The 14,396-nt window shown below is 47.4% G+C and overlaps 1 protein-coding gene across 1 annotated transcript in view; it reads left to right on the forward strand.

Moving 5' to 3' along the window:
* LOC126470597 (apoptotic protease-activating factor 1) overlaps positions 1–14,396 on the forward strand; it is a 262,484-nt gene that overhangs the window by 94,377 nt on the left and 153,711 nt on the right. The window contains exon 9 of the mRNA XM_050098549.1: positions 13,481–13,720. Coding sequence (XP_049954506.1) covers positions 13,481–13,720 — 240 coding nt within the window. The remainder of the gene's footprint in view (positions 1–13,480; positions 13,721–14,396) is intronic.

Consider the following 14,396-nt stretch of genomic DNA (forward strand, 5'->3'; position numbering starts at 1 on the left):
GGCCAGAAGACTCTCACCACCACTCAGCCACGAGGCGCACCATCTGTGCACCCCAAGTTCGCCTACTCTCTTTTGGTCCCTCATCTTGCAGACACCTGTACTCTCCATGTCCTGCCCTCCTCCACCTCAGAAAGAGATGAAGAAGAAACATAAATCCCATGAGAAGGTGCCCACAGTGCCCCTGGAAGTGCCAACTCCCCTCTCGCAACCTGAGTCTGGCATATTATTTATGGATATCACCCCATCCTTGTTGGTTACAACTACTGACAAGGTGACATGACCTCCTCCTTAGCTCCTTGATGCCTACCTTTGACTCACGTCACACGATCATCCACTGGAACTGCAACGGATACTATCGTCACCTACCGGAAATTCAACATCTTGTCTCCTCTCATTCTGAGTTACATCTTGTTCTCCAAGAAACGCATTTCCGTGATGACCACTCTCCAACTTTCTGTGGTTATCAGATGTTCTGCCAGAACCGTGCTGGCCCTGGGATAACATCTGGTGGGGTTTGCACTTTGGTTCACTCCGATGTCCTTAGTGACTGGATCCCCCTATGTACCACCTTGAAAGTGATAGCGATTAGAGTGCAAACGTCTCTGGCAATCACCCTTTGCAATGTCTACCTCTCTCCAGGTCGGTCACTTGCTTATGTTGCACTATCTACCTTAATCCAGCAAGTCCCTCCCCCGTTTCTCCTCCTTGGGGATTTCAATGCCCACCATCCATTGTGGGGAGTGTCACTTCAACAGGTCAGGGTATCATAATCAACCAACTTATCATGGACTTCGATTTGTCTCCCCCTCAACAATGTCTCCCTTACCCACTTCAGTGCCGCTCATAGCATCCATCTTCTCAGCTATCGATCTCACGATCTCCACCCCTGCCCTCATGGCTTCCCTACATTGGTCATCCCTTGATGACCTTTGTGACAGTGACCACTTTCCAGTGACACTGTCATTCCCCTGCTGCCGCCAGGCAGACAGGCCCCCACATTGGGTATTCCACAGGGCAAATTGGCCTTTATACATGTCAGCTGGCCTCTTTGACACCTCCCTCTCGAATTCCATTGATGCAGTCGTGCAAGGCACCTCTGCTGCTCTTTGTCATGCTGCTGGCACTGCTTTCCCCCTACCTATAGGGCCCCCTTAGTCATCGGCCGGTACCGTGGTGGACCAAGGACATTGCAGTCACTGTCCAGGACTGCTGACGGGCACTGCAGTGATTTAAGTGACACCCCTCCCAGACCAACCTCACTTCTAAGTGTCTCCGAGCTAAGGCTAGTTACCTTATTAAGCAGAGTAAAAGGGAATGCTGGGAGCACTATGTTTCCTTCCTGGAGACATATGACTCTTTATCACGGGTGTGGTCAAAGTTCCGTAGCGTTCTGGGCCGCCAGCAACAGTCAGTTGTCCAGGGTCTGAACCTCCAAGGAGCTGTGTGCAGTGATTCATTGGTCCTCACGGAACACCTTGCAACACACTTTGTGGTGACATCGTCATCTGCTTCTTACCCTCCTACCTTTCTCCAGCAGTAACACAGAGTTGAACATAACCCCCTCCATTTCATCCTGCACCATGTTAAGGCCTATAATGTACCTTTTCCTGAATGGGAATTAAGCAGGCTCTTAGCTCTTCATGAGACACAGCACAGGACCAGATTCCATTCACAATCAGGTGATTCAACACTTGGACATTCCCCAGAGGCAACAGCTCCTCAGGGTTTTCAATCACATATGGCTCACGGGTGCTTTTCTGTCACTATGGTGAGACAGTATAGTTATCCCGGTCCTTAAGCCTGGGAAAAACCCAATGTCTCTAGACAGCAACCACTCCATTAGCCTTATGAATGTGCTTTGTAAACTGCTCAAAAGGATGGTTAACTCCAGATTATGTGGGGTACTCGAGTCCCAGGGCCTTTTGTCACCATATCAGTGTGGCTTCCGGGCAGGGCGATTTCCAACTGACCATCCACTCTGATTGGAATCAACCATCTGACAGGCTTTTACTCACCACTGGCACCTTGTCGCAGTTTTCTTTGCCCTACGTTAGGCGTAGGACATGGCTTGACGCCATCACATTTTGGTTACCCTTCATGACTGGGGCTTCCATGGTTGCCTTCTGATTTTTATCCACGAGTTTTTATCTTACTGGATCTTCCGGGTTCGAGTTGGCACTTCACTCAGCGCCCCTCAGATTCAGGAAAATGGTATCCCACAGGGTTCTGTGCTATGTGTCACACTCTTCCTCATTGCCATAAATGGGCTTGTGACCTCTGTTGGACCTCTGTTTACCCCGGCATTGTACATTGACGATTTTTGCATCTGGTGCAGCTCCCACTTGGTGGCATCTGCTGAGTGCCAGTTCCAAGGCGCCATCTGACTGGCCTCTGTGTGGGCCACCACCCATGGCTTACAGTTTTCCCCCTCCAAAATGTAGGTTATGCATTTTTGTCATCGACTCACAGTACACACTGATCCGGAACTTTATTTAGGCAACCAGCTCCTCGATGTTGTAGCACAGTCCCGTTTCGTGGACCTTATTTTTCATAACAAGCTGATATGGCTGCCCCACATTCATCACCTAAAGGCTACGTGCATGTGGAAGCCTAATGCTCTCCACCTCCCAGCCCACACATCTGGGGGTGCAGACCTTTCCACTCTTCTCCATCTTTACCGTGCTCTGTTCTTGTCCAGACTCGATTACGGTAATCTGTTTTATGGCTCACCAGCTCCTTCCAGTTTGAAACTCCTTGACCATGTCCATCATTGTGGGGTGCCTCTGGCTATTGGTGCCTTTCGCACTAGTCCTGTTGATAGTTTCCTCACGGAAGCAAGGATTCCCCCTTTACACATCTGACGACCCACCCCCATAATGTGGTTGTGGTGCCAGACTGACAAGATCTCAACCATTCATGCTAAGTATAGTTTTCCTGCTTCCTTAAATTTAATATTAGCAGATGATCCACAGATGGTTGACCTGGTCCTCGGTTTCCTCCGTGAAAGTGGTTTTTGTAGTAGCCACCAGAAAGATCGTGGGAGGCGCACATTGGCACGGCGCGTCACGGACGGTAGTTGACGCAAGTAGAGTCCCGTCCACCAGAGGGCACGCGAGAATTCGGACGCGACCTCTGCCGGTATGACAGCAACAACAACAACAACTACTACTCCGGCAGCACGGGCCGTGCCCAGTCAGTTAACATCGGGCATGCCTAGGACACAGTCCCGGTCTACGCTAAGTGAAGTGCGACGTAAACGTGAACAGTGTTACTACACAATTGGCCACGAGTAGGGTCGTTCTTTCGCGTGTTGCGTAATTGTTCCGGTTTCGCAGCGTCTCCACGGCACGGAGGATTTGGTGCGAGTTTTGGTTGCGCAGCAGACGGAACTCATGGCCACCATGAAACAAGTGCTTCCGCCGTTGCTCTCCACGCCGTCTGCTCCGGCGCCGTTCCCTCCTCCCTTTCCGCCGTATGACGAGACAGCGGAGGATTGGGACGCATATGCCTTCGGCAGCATTTCCAGGCGTTTCATGTTGCAGATGCGGAGGTATGTCGTGCTCTCTTCTTGTCTTGGATATATCCCTCACTGTATCAAGTTTTGCGGCAGCTAGCGCCGTTGCAGGAACCCTCATCCTTGTCTTTTGACGCATTGTGTTCATTGCTGTCTTCATATTATCGCCGCCGCACACATGTTGTGGCGGCTAGGGTCGAGTTCTATCAATGCAAGAAACAGCCCCATCAGTCTTACCGGGCGTGGACCACTACCCTGCACGGTCTTAGTCGCAAGTGTCATTTTGTCACGGAGCAGTCGCGAGAGTCGTACGCCCACGTTATGGTACGCGGCGTCATTGTTCGTTCGGCCCCTGATAGGGAGGTCCGGCAACGGGCCCTGCAGTTAGAAAACCCTTCCCTCGAGGAAGTCCTGTCCATTGTTCAATTGTATGAAGTCTCTCACGCAGCAGGTCAACAGCTGGAAGCGTGGTGCGACGTCGCGGAGGTTCAGGGCGGCGTGGCCGCGTCCACTGTGTCAGGGGTGGCCGACATGCGAGCTGTACAATCCGGCCGTTACGGCCGCTCCCGCACGGCGCGTAAGCAGAATTCCGGCCACCGGCCCCTGTTGCCGTCCTTGCGTCGTGCTATATACATCATGATTGGTCAGAGTGCCCCCAGCGTTGGGCCGTTTGTTCTCAAATGTAATAGAAAAGGTCACATTGCTAAAGTTTGCCGCTCAGCCTAAAAAGAATCGAAGGAAGCAGGTACTGAGGACATGGACATTGACATTCAGGAAGTTTCATTGGGCCAGGCTCCCGACGCATCGGCACGCAAACTCTTTATCGAGGCGTCGGTTTGGTCGCGCCGGTTACAACTGCAAGTTGATACGGGCGCGGCAGTTTCCTTGTTGAATGCACAAACTTATTCCAACCTTGGATCGCCCCCGTTGGCGCCAGTTTACCGCCGTCTACGTGGTTATGGTAAACAGTTCATTCCCCTACTGGGTCAATTCACTTCCGACGTGACTTACAAATCAGTCACTCGGCCTATTACTTTTATTGTTGTCCGTGATGTGAGCTGAGCTAACCTTTTTGGCCTGGATGCCTTTCAAGCTTTCGGTTTTTCTATCGCTGACACCATACAGTTGGTCTCCGAAGACGTTCCCTATCAATCGTTGGAATCCTTGATCTCCGACTTTCCAGATATTTTTGAGGAGGGCCTGGGGCGTGTTTCAGATTTTGAAGCTCACTTAACGTTGAAGGCGTCGGCTCACCCGCGTTTTCTACGCGTGAGGCAGATCCCCTTGGCTCTCCGCCCTCAGGTAAAGGAAGAGCTAGACCGGCTGACAGCCCTAGGGGTCGTTCTTCCCATTTCTTCCAGTGAGTGGGCTTCGCCCCTCGTTATTGTAAGGAAGCCCTTGGGAAAATTACATCTTTGTGGCGATTTCAAGGCCACCATTAATTCCCAATTGGTGGTGGACACCTATCCTTTGCCTCGTGCTGATGAATTGTTCTCCTCCGTGGCGGGAGGCCAATATTTTTCGAAAATCGAACTGTCGGAGGCTTATCATCAGATACCACTTGATGAGGACTCCAAACGGTTGGCGGTCGTCAACACCCCGTTTGGCCTTTACCAATACCAGCGGTTGGCCTTTGGAATATCCAGTGCCCCGGTGATATTCCAGCGTTATCTTGAGCATATCACGTCGACAATTCCTCATTGTATTCATTACCTGGATGACATAATTGTCACAGGCCGCAGCACGAAGGAACACTTGCACAACCTTCGCACCCTCTTTCTCAAATTCAGGTCTGTGGGCTTGCGTTGCAACCTGCATAAGTCAACCTTCTTTCAACCATCCATTGAGTATATGGGCTACACCATCTCTCGACACAGTATCCAGCCACTAGGCAGTTTGGTCCAAGGTATCATCAACCTTCCTCGGCCCGCTTTGCTGAAAGAGTTACAAGCTTTTTTAGGCAAGATAGCCTATTACCACCAGTTCATTCCCAGGGCTTCCACTATAGCCCACCCCCTGTACTGCCTTCTGCACAAGGGTGTTCCTTTTGATTGGTCACCTGCATGCGAGCGAGCATTCACCTTGTTGAAGGGCCTCCTCACATCAGCCCCTTGTTTGGCTACTTTTGATCCCCATAAACCATTGGTCCTGGCTACAGACGCTTTGCAGTATGGGGTGGGGGCGGTCCTGGCCCATCGCAACGCAGATGGTTCCGAGCAACCACTGGCATTTGCGTCTAAAACGCTTAGTCGCGCGCAGGCCCATTGCTCCCAGGTGGAAAAAGAGGCTTTGGCCATTGTCTACACTGTTACCAAGTTTCACCCTATCTTGTATGGCATGAAGTTTCAGTTAATCACTGACCATAAGCCGTTAATATCATTATTTGGCCCCACCTCTCAGATTCCGGATAGGGCGGCCGACAGACTACAGCGCTGGGCCTTGTTCGTTTCTAAGTACCGTTATGACATTCATTTTTGCCCTACAGGACAGCATGCCAACGCCGGCGCTCTTTCCCGTCTTCCGGTGGGCCCGGATCCTACGTTCGATCGAGAGGAGATTATGTGTTTTCATTAGGATGAGGCGTCCCGCCAAGCGGTTGATGGCTTCCCGATCACTAGTTCTCGAGTCGCCAGGGAAACGGCAGCTGACCCGGTTCTCCGGCAAATAGTTCGCCTCATTCAGCAGGGGTGGTCGTCCCGCCCTCCGGGCCGGGCCTCGGACCCTCTTCGTAATTATTTTCTTCTACGGGACCGCCTCTTGGTCTTGGAAGGCATTCTCCTTCTGGCTACCGATGATACAGCTCCTCGTGTGGTTGTTCCTGCAAGTTTACAAAGGGAGGTCCTCACGTTCTTACATGCGGGGCACTGGGGTGTTTCCCGTACTAAAACCTTGGCTCACAGACATGTGTACTGGCCCGGTATTGACAGAGAAATTGAGCACTTGGTGGCCGTCTGTTCCCAGTGTGCGAGCCAACAAGCATCTCCCAGGGCAGCGTTCTCTTCATGGCCACCGGCAACCCAAGCATGGGAACGTGTTCACATCGATTTTGCGGGCCCGTTTCTCAATGGTTTATGGCTCATTGTCATTGATGCTTATTCCCGATTCCCGTATGTGGTTCGCTGCTCCTCAACCACTTCAGAAGTTGCAATCCAGCCACTAGAAAAAATTTTTTCTGTGGAAGGTCTGCCAATCACCCTGGTCTCGGACAATGGACCGCAGTTTATTTCTTAGACCTTCCAGGATTTTTGTAGGCGCTTCGGTATTCGGCACATTTGCTCTCCCCCCTTCCATCCACAATCGAATGGGGAAGCCGAGCGCATGGTGCGCACATTTAAGATGCAGATGAAAAAGTATGTGCACGAATTTCCTGCGGAGGAAGCATTGATGTTTTTCTTGACGGCATACCGGACCACACCAATGGGAGAATGCAGCCCCGCAGAGCTCCTCCATGGGCGTCAACCTAGGACTCTGCTGCACCTCCTCCGGCCTGGTCCTCGCCAGTCTTCACAAAACAGAGTACCTGGCTTTCCACTGGGTATGTCAGTCTGGGCCCGTGGGTTTGGTCGCAATCCACGTTGGATACCAGCGGTGGTCCTGCGCCGAAATGGCCGCCGGCTCTATACCTTGCAGGCGGGGGACTGGGTGGTACGTCGTCACCAAAATCAGCTACGTCCACGTTCGGGCACCCACCCTCCACCCTCTAGGACACCGGCTTCCCCATTGCCAGCACCTGTGTTGGTTTCACAGGGGACGTTGCCTCCTCTCCCCGCTGTGCCTCTGCCGCACTGCGATGGTTCTCAGCCTGGGCAGCCTCCAGTAGCTCCAGCACCGGCATCGCCATCGTTTGAGATGTCCCAGCGAGAGCCGGCCCCCCTAGCAGACCCGGTTTCTCAGGAGGTTGGTTCACCTGTGGTCATCCCTTCCTCTTCGTCCCCGCCACTGGGTCTTGTCCCTCCCGGGGTGGAACAGGATCCGGAGTTCGACAGCTTGTCGCCCGTTCTGTCCCGGGCTCCGGTTGTGGGACGACGGGGGCCTCTTTGTGTGGGTCACTTCCAGCTGTATTCGAAGGTTCCGGCTCGAGGGTTGGCAGATCCCCTCGCCTCCGGCCATCCAATGGATGTGGAGGTCATCGCTCCTGCCCGACGCTCCACCTTCCGACGCAGTGGATCACAGTGGGTTCACCCCCTGAAGGAGGAGGAGTGTAGTAGCCACCAGAAAGATCACGGGAGGCGCACATTGGCACGGCGCGTCACGGATGGTAGTTGCCGCAAGTAGAGTCCCGTCCACCAGAGGGCACGCGAGAATTCGGACGTGACCTCTGCCGGCATGACAGCAACAACAACAACAACTACTCTGGCAGCACGGGCCGTGCCCAGTCAGTTAACATTGGGCATGCCTAGGACACAGTCCCGGTCCACGCTAAGTGAAGTGCGATTTAAACGTGAACAGTGTTACTACAGTTTTTATTTCCAGATATAAGGTTCTCCGTTAGTCTTGGAGCAGGGGCTGGTTGGTTGTGCTTGGGACTCCTTTTGCAGTCTTCACGGTCTGTGACCCCATGACTGCCCCCCTCCCCCCTTTTTGTCAAGTTTTTGGATTTGGTCTCACCTTTTATGCTTTTACTGTGTGTGTTTAATGTTCATTCTTTTATAATTTGACTCCTCTGACTGAATCCGTTCACTTTTAGTGGACCCTCTTTCATATGTAACCCACTTTGGTATCATGGGACTGATGACCTCACCATTTGGTCCCATACTCTTTCAATCAATCAATCAATCAATCAGACATGTAGAAATTTCAGGGTAAGGTACTTAGAATATTTAAGAACACTGAAAATTGGCAGCACATATTGCATTTTTACAGACCATCTCATTGAAAACAACCACCACCCCTGTGGCATAGAAACAGACCCCCAAATCCTAAAACATCAGTAACCATCTGTACCCATCTTTAACAACAGCAGAAAATTACCACATTCAGAAAGCTATCACACAGGGCGAAAAAGTTATTGGTGACCAAACAGTACTAAGTAAAAAACACTTTCAACACTTTTTTGTAAAATGTAAACTTTCACAGCCAGAAATGTCACAGTTAATAAAATGTTGTGGGCTATTATGCCATGGCCAAATGGATTTCACTTTAAAACCTGACGTTTCGTCCCCATCTGTCAAGGACATTTTCAAGGGGGCTCGTAGCTTTGTTGAATGTCTGATTCACACCCTGGCTTGCTACTGATTACGCAAAATTCTGCTTCCGTGAGCTTCCGTGCAATGGCATGACGTCACAAGTTTTGAATATGCGAGCACAATCGGCCATTGTTGACTGCCGTCATCTACTGTTGCTATCATTCCATGGTGAAAGACTGGTACACATCTTATTCAGCACCGGAATCCAAATGTCATTCAATTTCTCCTGACTGCATAAGAAAAATCCTCAAAAAGCAGAACATTGTGGTAATCTACACACCTACACGGAAGATACAAGATCACCTAAAGTCGTCGAAGGATGCTCGCCAACCACTGGAAAAAGCTAGAATTTGTAGGATTCCATGTAGTTGTGGGGAGGTGTACGTTGGTACTACAAAAAGAACTGTCAAAAAACAACTTGAAGAGCTCAAGGGCAATTGCAGAAGAGGGGAGATTGACAGATAAGCTGTTGCAGAACGTGCCTTACAGCCAGGAGACCATCACATTCATTTTGATAAGACTCAAGTACTGGCAGCTACAAGCGGATACCATGAAAGGCTACACAGAGAGGTCATAGAGATTGCAGAACAGCCCAGGAATTTCAGTAGGAAGAAGGAGGCCACGAAATTGAATGACATTTGGATTCCGGCGCTGAAAATGATGTGTACACCTTCCCACAACTACATGGAATCCTATAAATTCCAACTTATTCCAGTGGAATGATAGCAACAGTGAATGACAGCAGTCAACAACAGCCAATTGTGCTTGTGTATTCAAAACATGTGACTTCACACCACTGCACGGAAGCTTGTCAAAGCGGAGTTTTGCTGTAGTCAGTAGTGAGCCAGAGTGTGAATTGGGGACATTCAACAAAGCTATGATCCCCCTTGAAAATGTCCTCTGTAGACGGGGAAGGAACATCAAGTTTATAAGTGAAATCCATTCAACCATGGCATAATAGCCTGGAATATTTTGTTAATTAATTAATCTGAACAAATTATCAGGCAACACAAAATAACAAACACAAACATTATATATATATATATATATATATATATATATATGATGTATCATATTTCTTAACCTAAAAATAACCTGTATGTAAGTATTTCAGGAAAACAATAAAAAACAAAACCACTGAGGATGACACAGTTGTGATGAAACAAAACAATAATTTGTGTACTTGCAAAAAGGCAGACCCATCCTTAATTCATTATTATTTTTCTGCAAGCATGAGAACTGAGCTCAAAACTCCAATATGATAGTAAAATTTCTGTTTTGGACATATTGGAAACTTAGTTTTGAAAATCATATTTACTTTACCAAAAGCACTCCAAACTATTTTTGCTCATCTGTTAATTTCTTTTTCCTGTCCATCCAATCACTGTCTTCAGCTGCTCTAACGGAAAAAACATAACCTGAGTTTAGTACTTCATTGCTAATTTGCACTGTATTCTTTTGATATGTTGATTACATGTTATTTTAGTGCTTTTATAATTGATTTGTTTGTGTACTTATGCCCCTTGCCCTATTTAATTCTTTAGCAAACTATTCAACTTCATCCTCAAAGGGAAATTAGGTAGTATACAATCCATTATCTCATACCTGTGCGTACTAATGTGGTTTCTGAAGAGTGCATGTACACCAATAATCATAACATACATTTAACACAATAAGATAAGGCGAATGTATGCAAGCAGTAATAACATGATAACTGAGCGTGAGCACCACGTGGCAGGGTTTAAATAGGCACTCGACATGGCGGGCTGTATCAGTTCACAGTATTACTCTTTTGTGGTACAGTCTCATGACAACACACTGCTAAAGCACACGGCTTTCAAGTGTGCATACATTACTCCATTCCTCTTCCCTTCCTCTTCGCGAGATGTCCATGGTGTCTTCCCCCCTGAGACTAAGACGTGGATAACATGCTGATAGTGGAGCGCATGGTCGGAAGTACTTGGGGCGCAAGCAGTGTCGCAGGCCGCCTTCTCGTGTCAACCCATACGGTAGGGTGACATCAGCATGAGTTCCATATCTACATCAGGTCCAGGATCTGGTGGTGGTAGTACCCCCGCTGTTGGCAGTGTAGGCGGAGGAGATGGCTCCGGTGCGGATGGTAGCTGCATCAGTACTGGTAGCAGTACTGGAGAAGCTACACCAGTGGCCACCGATGCTGGGGGACCCCTCATGTCATGGTAGGGACCCAGGACCCAGCCATATCAGGTGATTCATTGAGTGGCACGGACTGCCGTGGCAACATTGACGTCTTGGCCGGGGCTGCCCGGTCACCCATGAGCAGGTATAACTAGTCGTAATGACATGGACAGAGACCCTTCCCCATATGAACATGACAGAGATGGCATCAGGAGATGAAGGCGGGAATCCAATTTGGACGACGACCAGACAGCCATCCCAGGCTGGAAACAGGACGCCAGCTGCACGTGTTGGCATCTATGGCCAGGCTACAGGAGATGCAGGAACGACCAGGGTCACACCCATGGAGCAGTTCGGTGGGGCTGTTGGTTGCATAATGGCATGAACTGATAGGAACACAGAAATTGATCCAAGGCAACGTTGGATGGGGATCGAGTCGCATACTTTTCCACTTGCATTTTTAATCTTCTAACTAACCTTTCAGCCTCACCATTGGACTGTAGAGGGAAGGGCAGGGCAAAAATGTGGCAAATCCCAAGGACGTTGCAGGAGGAGGCAAACTCCTGTGACACAAAGTGATGGCTGTTATCAGAGACCAACATTGCGGGAGTCCTGTGATGGAAAAAATTTCTGACAGGGCTGCCACAGTGTCAAAGGCCAAAGTTGACAGGCAATGAACAACATATGGGAACCAAGAGAATGCACCAATTACTATTAGCCAGTATACATTAAGAAAAGAGCCAGCAAAATCGATGTGGAGACAGTCCCAGGCTTGCGAAGGTTGGAGGCACGGAGACAACGTTGCCCACGAGGCGGCTAGCTGTGATGCACATTGAGAACATGCTGTAACCAAACAAGTGATGTCGCTGTCCAAACCAGGCCAAAAAACATGACAATGGGCTAATGCCATATTGTGTGACAACCCCCAGAAATCAGCATGCAGCAATTGCAGGATATCCAAACGGAGAGCCGAGGGAACCACTATGTGAGGAGTTGAATAGTCCATATCAAGTAGTAGAACACCATCAGTGATAGAGAAATGATGCCAAAACACATAGTAGTTATGGAGGGGGGTGGATCCCTGTGATGGAGGCACCGTAGTCTAGCCATGTTATAGGCAATGTATCACTTACTGTAAAATCAGATCAGTAGCACTACAGGACTGGCCAGAAGATGGGAGAGCATGTCGGCATTTGCGTGTTTAGCTGTGGGGTTGAAGTGTATCTTGTAGTTGTACCAGGAGATGAACAGCCCTAATGTGGGAGGCGACTACTGCTTTGTCTGGCAATGATGCTGCGGGGTTAAACAGCAAAACTAAAGGCTTTTGATCTATGATGAGATGGAATTTTACATCATGCAGGAAAACATGAAACTTCTTTAAGGCATGAATTTGTGAATATTTAGTCTGAAATGGATTAAGCATCTTAGACACATATGCAATAGGCCACATGGAGCCATCAGAATATATATGAGCTAACACCTCCCCCACCCCATGCTGGGACGCATTTGTTGGTAACATTAACTGTTGACCTAGTTGGTAGGTTATGAGGCAAGGTGCAGATTGTAACGTCAACTTCAGTTGGAAAACGCTGTTTCACATGCCTGTGACCAGTGGAAAGACGTTATCTTATGCACCAAGTCATGTAATGATTGTACAACCTATGCTGACCCTGTAAATAACTGATGATAATAGGCAAACTTACCTAAAAAAAACCTTGAGTTCCGTGACTGACATAGGACGCTGAAGAACCACAACAGCAGAGACATACTGACGAAGGGGTTTGATACCAGCACTAGAAACCTCATACTCATGATATAGAATAGAAGGCTGAAAGAAGCAGCACTTTTCCAAACTGCATTTTAACTCGGGCCTGTAACATCTCAATAAGCAGCAGTGAACATGCTGTCTAAAATATCCAAATTATTTCTTTATTGGCCGTCATATCTGAATAAAAAAAAAAAAAAAAAAAAAACTGTTTTGTATGACACACATCAAGACGTGGGGTTAGGTCAGCCTGCTGTGTTCCTAAGGACAAAACAGATAACACCAAATCAATGATAGGGTTTGCAGAGAAAGGTTTAGCAAGCTGTAGTTACTGAAACAAACAATTCAGCAGTGGCACATGTCCTGGCAGGCAATGGACTCTGAAGAAGTGACAAGTGACTAACATACCTCCAGAGGCACAATTTCTCTTTCTCTCTCTCAAATTTCAAATAGTTTATGGGTGACATATTATTGGGAACACAAATGAAGTAGTGCATAATAACAGACAGCAAAATTTAAATAATTAGTTCCTGAAGAAGAAGTACTATATGCCATTAAATTCTAAATTTGGCAGTTTCAGCCTGTTACAACAATTTTAGCTCCTGCTGAATGGAAACTGACTTCCAGCATTGCTCGTAGTGTAGGCAGTTGATTAGTTTATTCGTAGTATGTTCAGCAAGATGCTATTTTTTCTCACTGGATTTTGTAGCAAAAATGAAACTGTTAAGGATTTGTGGTGTTTCCCATACTTAATATTGAACTTTGTAGGAACAGTGTCACTGTATCTGAAAATACTAGATGGAATCATGTTCATACTCAGGCTTTCAATGTAAATTATGTGCATTTTGTTGTTTATAGGAACTACATAGAAAATTGCTGGAAGCATACAGTAAAATCTGTGATGGTGATTTTTCAAAATTACCAAATGATAATTATATATATACCTACATTGGTTACCATATTGATGAGGCTGAAATGTGGGATTTATACTCCAACCTTTATATCAGTTTACCTTTTGTCCAAGCAAAGTTGAAAGTCACTGGACCAGGTGACCTGCTTCTGGACTACAGAAAATATAGGATTAACATAGATAAAGAGGTAAGTAAGTAATCAATTAATATACTCTTGCCTTTATGTACATACTGGATTGATTCCAGTGCTCCACATCAATGTAATATTACAAAGATGTAAAAATGTGCTAAAGATGAAATACTTGATTGTGCAATTCCCAAACAGGGAGTTGAACAATTCCTTATTAGTTAAGTTACAAAAGATATTTCTGATAAGAACAGACTGAAACCCATTCTAATTTGTCTGTCTCTGAACAGGTTGTATTTCTCCTACACTTATACTGGCGCTGAATTACATTACAGCCATATAAGAGAAGACGACGTTGTATATTCATTGTAAACCAGTCAAAAATGTGAAACTGTCAAGAAATAAGTTAGAGCATATGCAGTAAATTATGTTATTTGCTTTAAACATAAGCTAAACTACATCAAATGTGAATAAAATAATTGTTTCCCCCTGTTTGCTTACAAATATAATTTGAAAAAACCTAGAGTCTTGGGGCATGAACCTTTATATTGGGGTTCCATTATAAAAGAGGTATCTAAAATTATATAAAACTGTCTTAATATTAACAAAACTCAGTGGTACTCATTAAGCAGGACATGGAGGCAGTGTTTGGATACCAAGCGATAACAAAGATTGATTCTTGATGCTTATAGGAAGGTGGCAGCAGCAGTTTCAAAAATGTGATCAGGCACTCAAA

The sequence above is a fragment of the Schistocerca serialis genome, chromosome 3 (genome assembly GCF_023864345.2).
Source record: "Schistocerca serialis cubense isolate TAMUIC-IGC-003099 chromosome 3, iqSchSeri2.2, whole genome shotgun sequence".
Taxonomy (NCBI): domain Eukaryota; kingdom Metazoa; phylum Arthropoda; class Insecta; order Orthoptera; family Acrididae; genus Schistocerca; species Schistocerca serialis.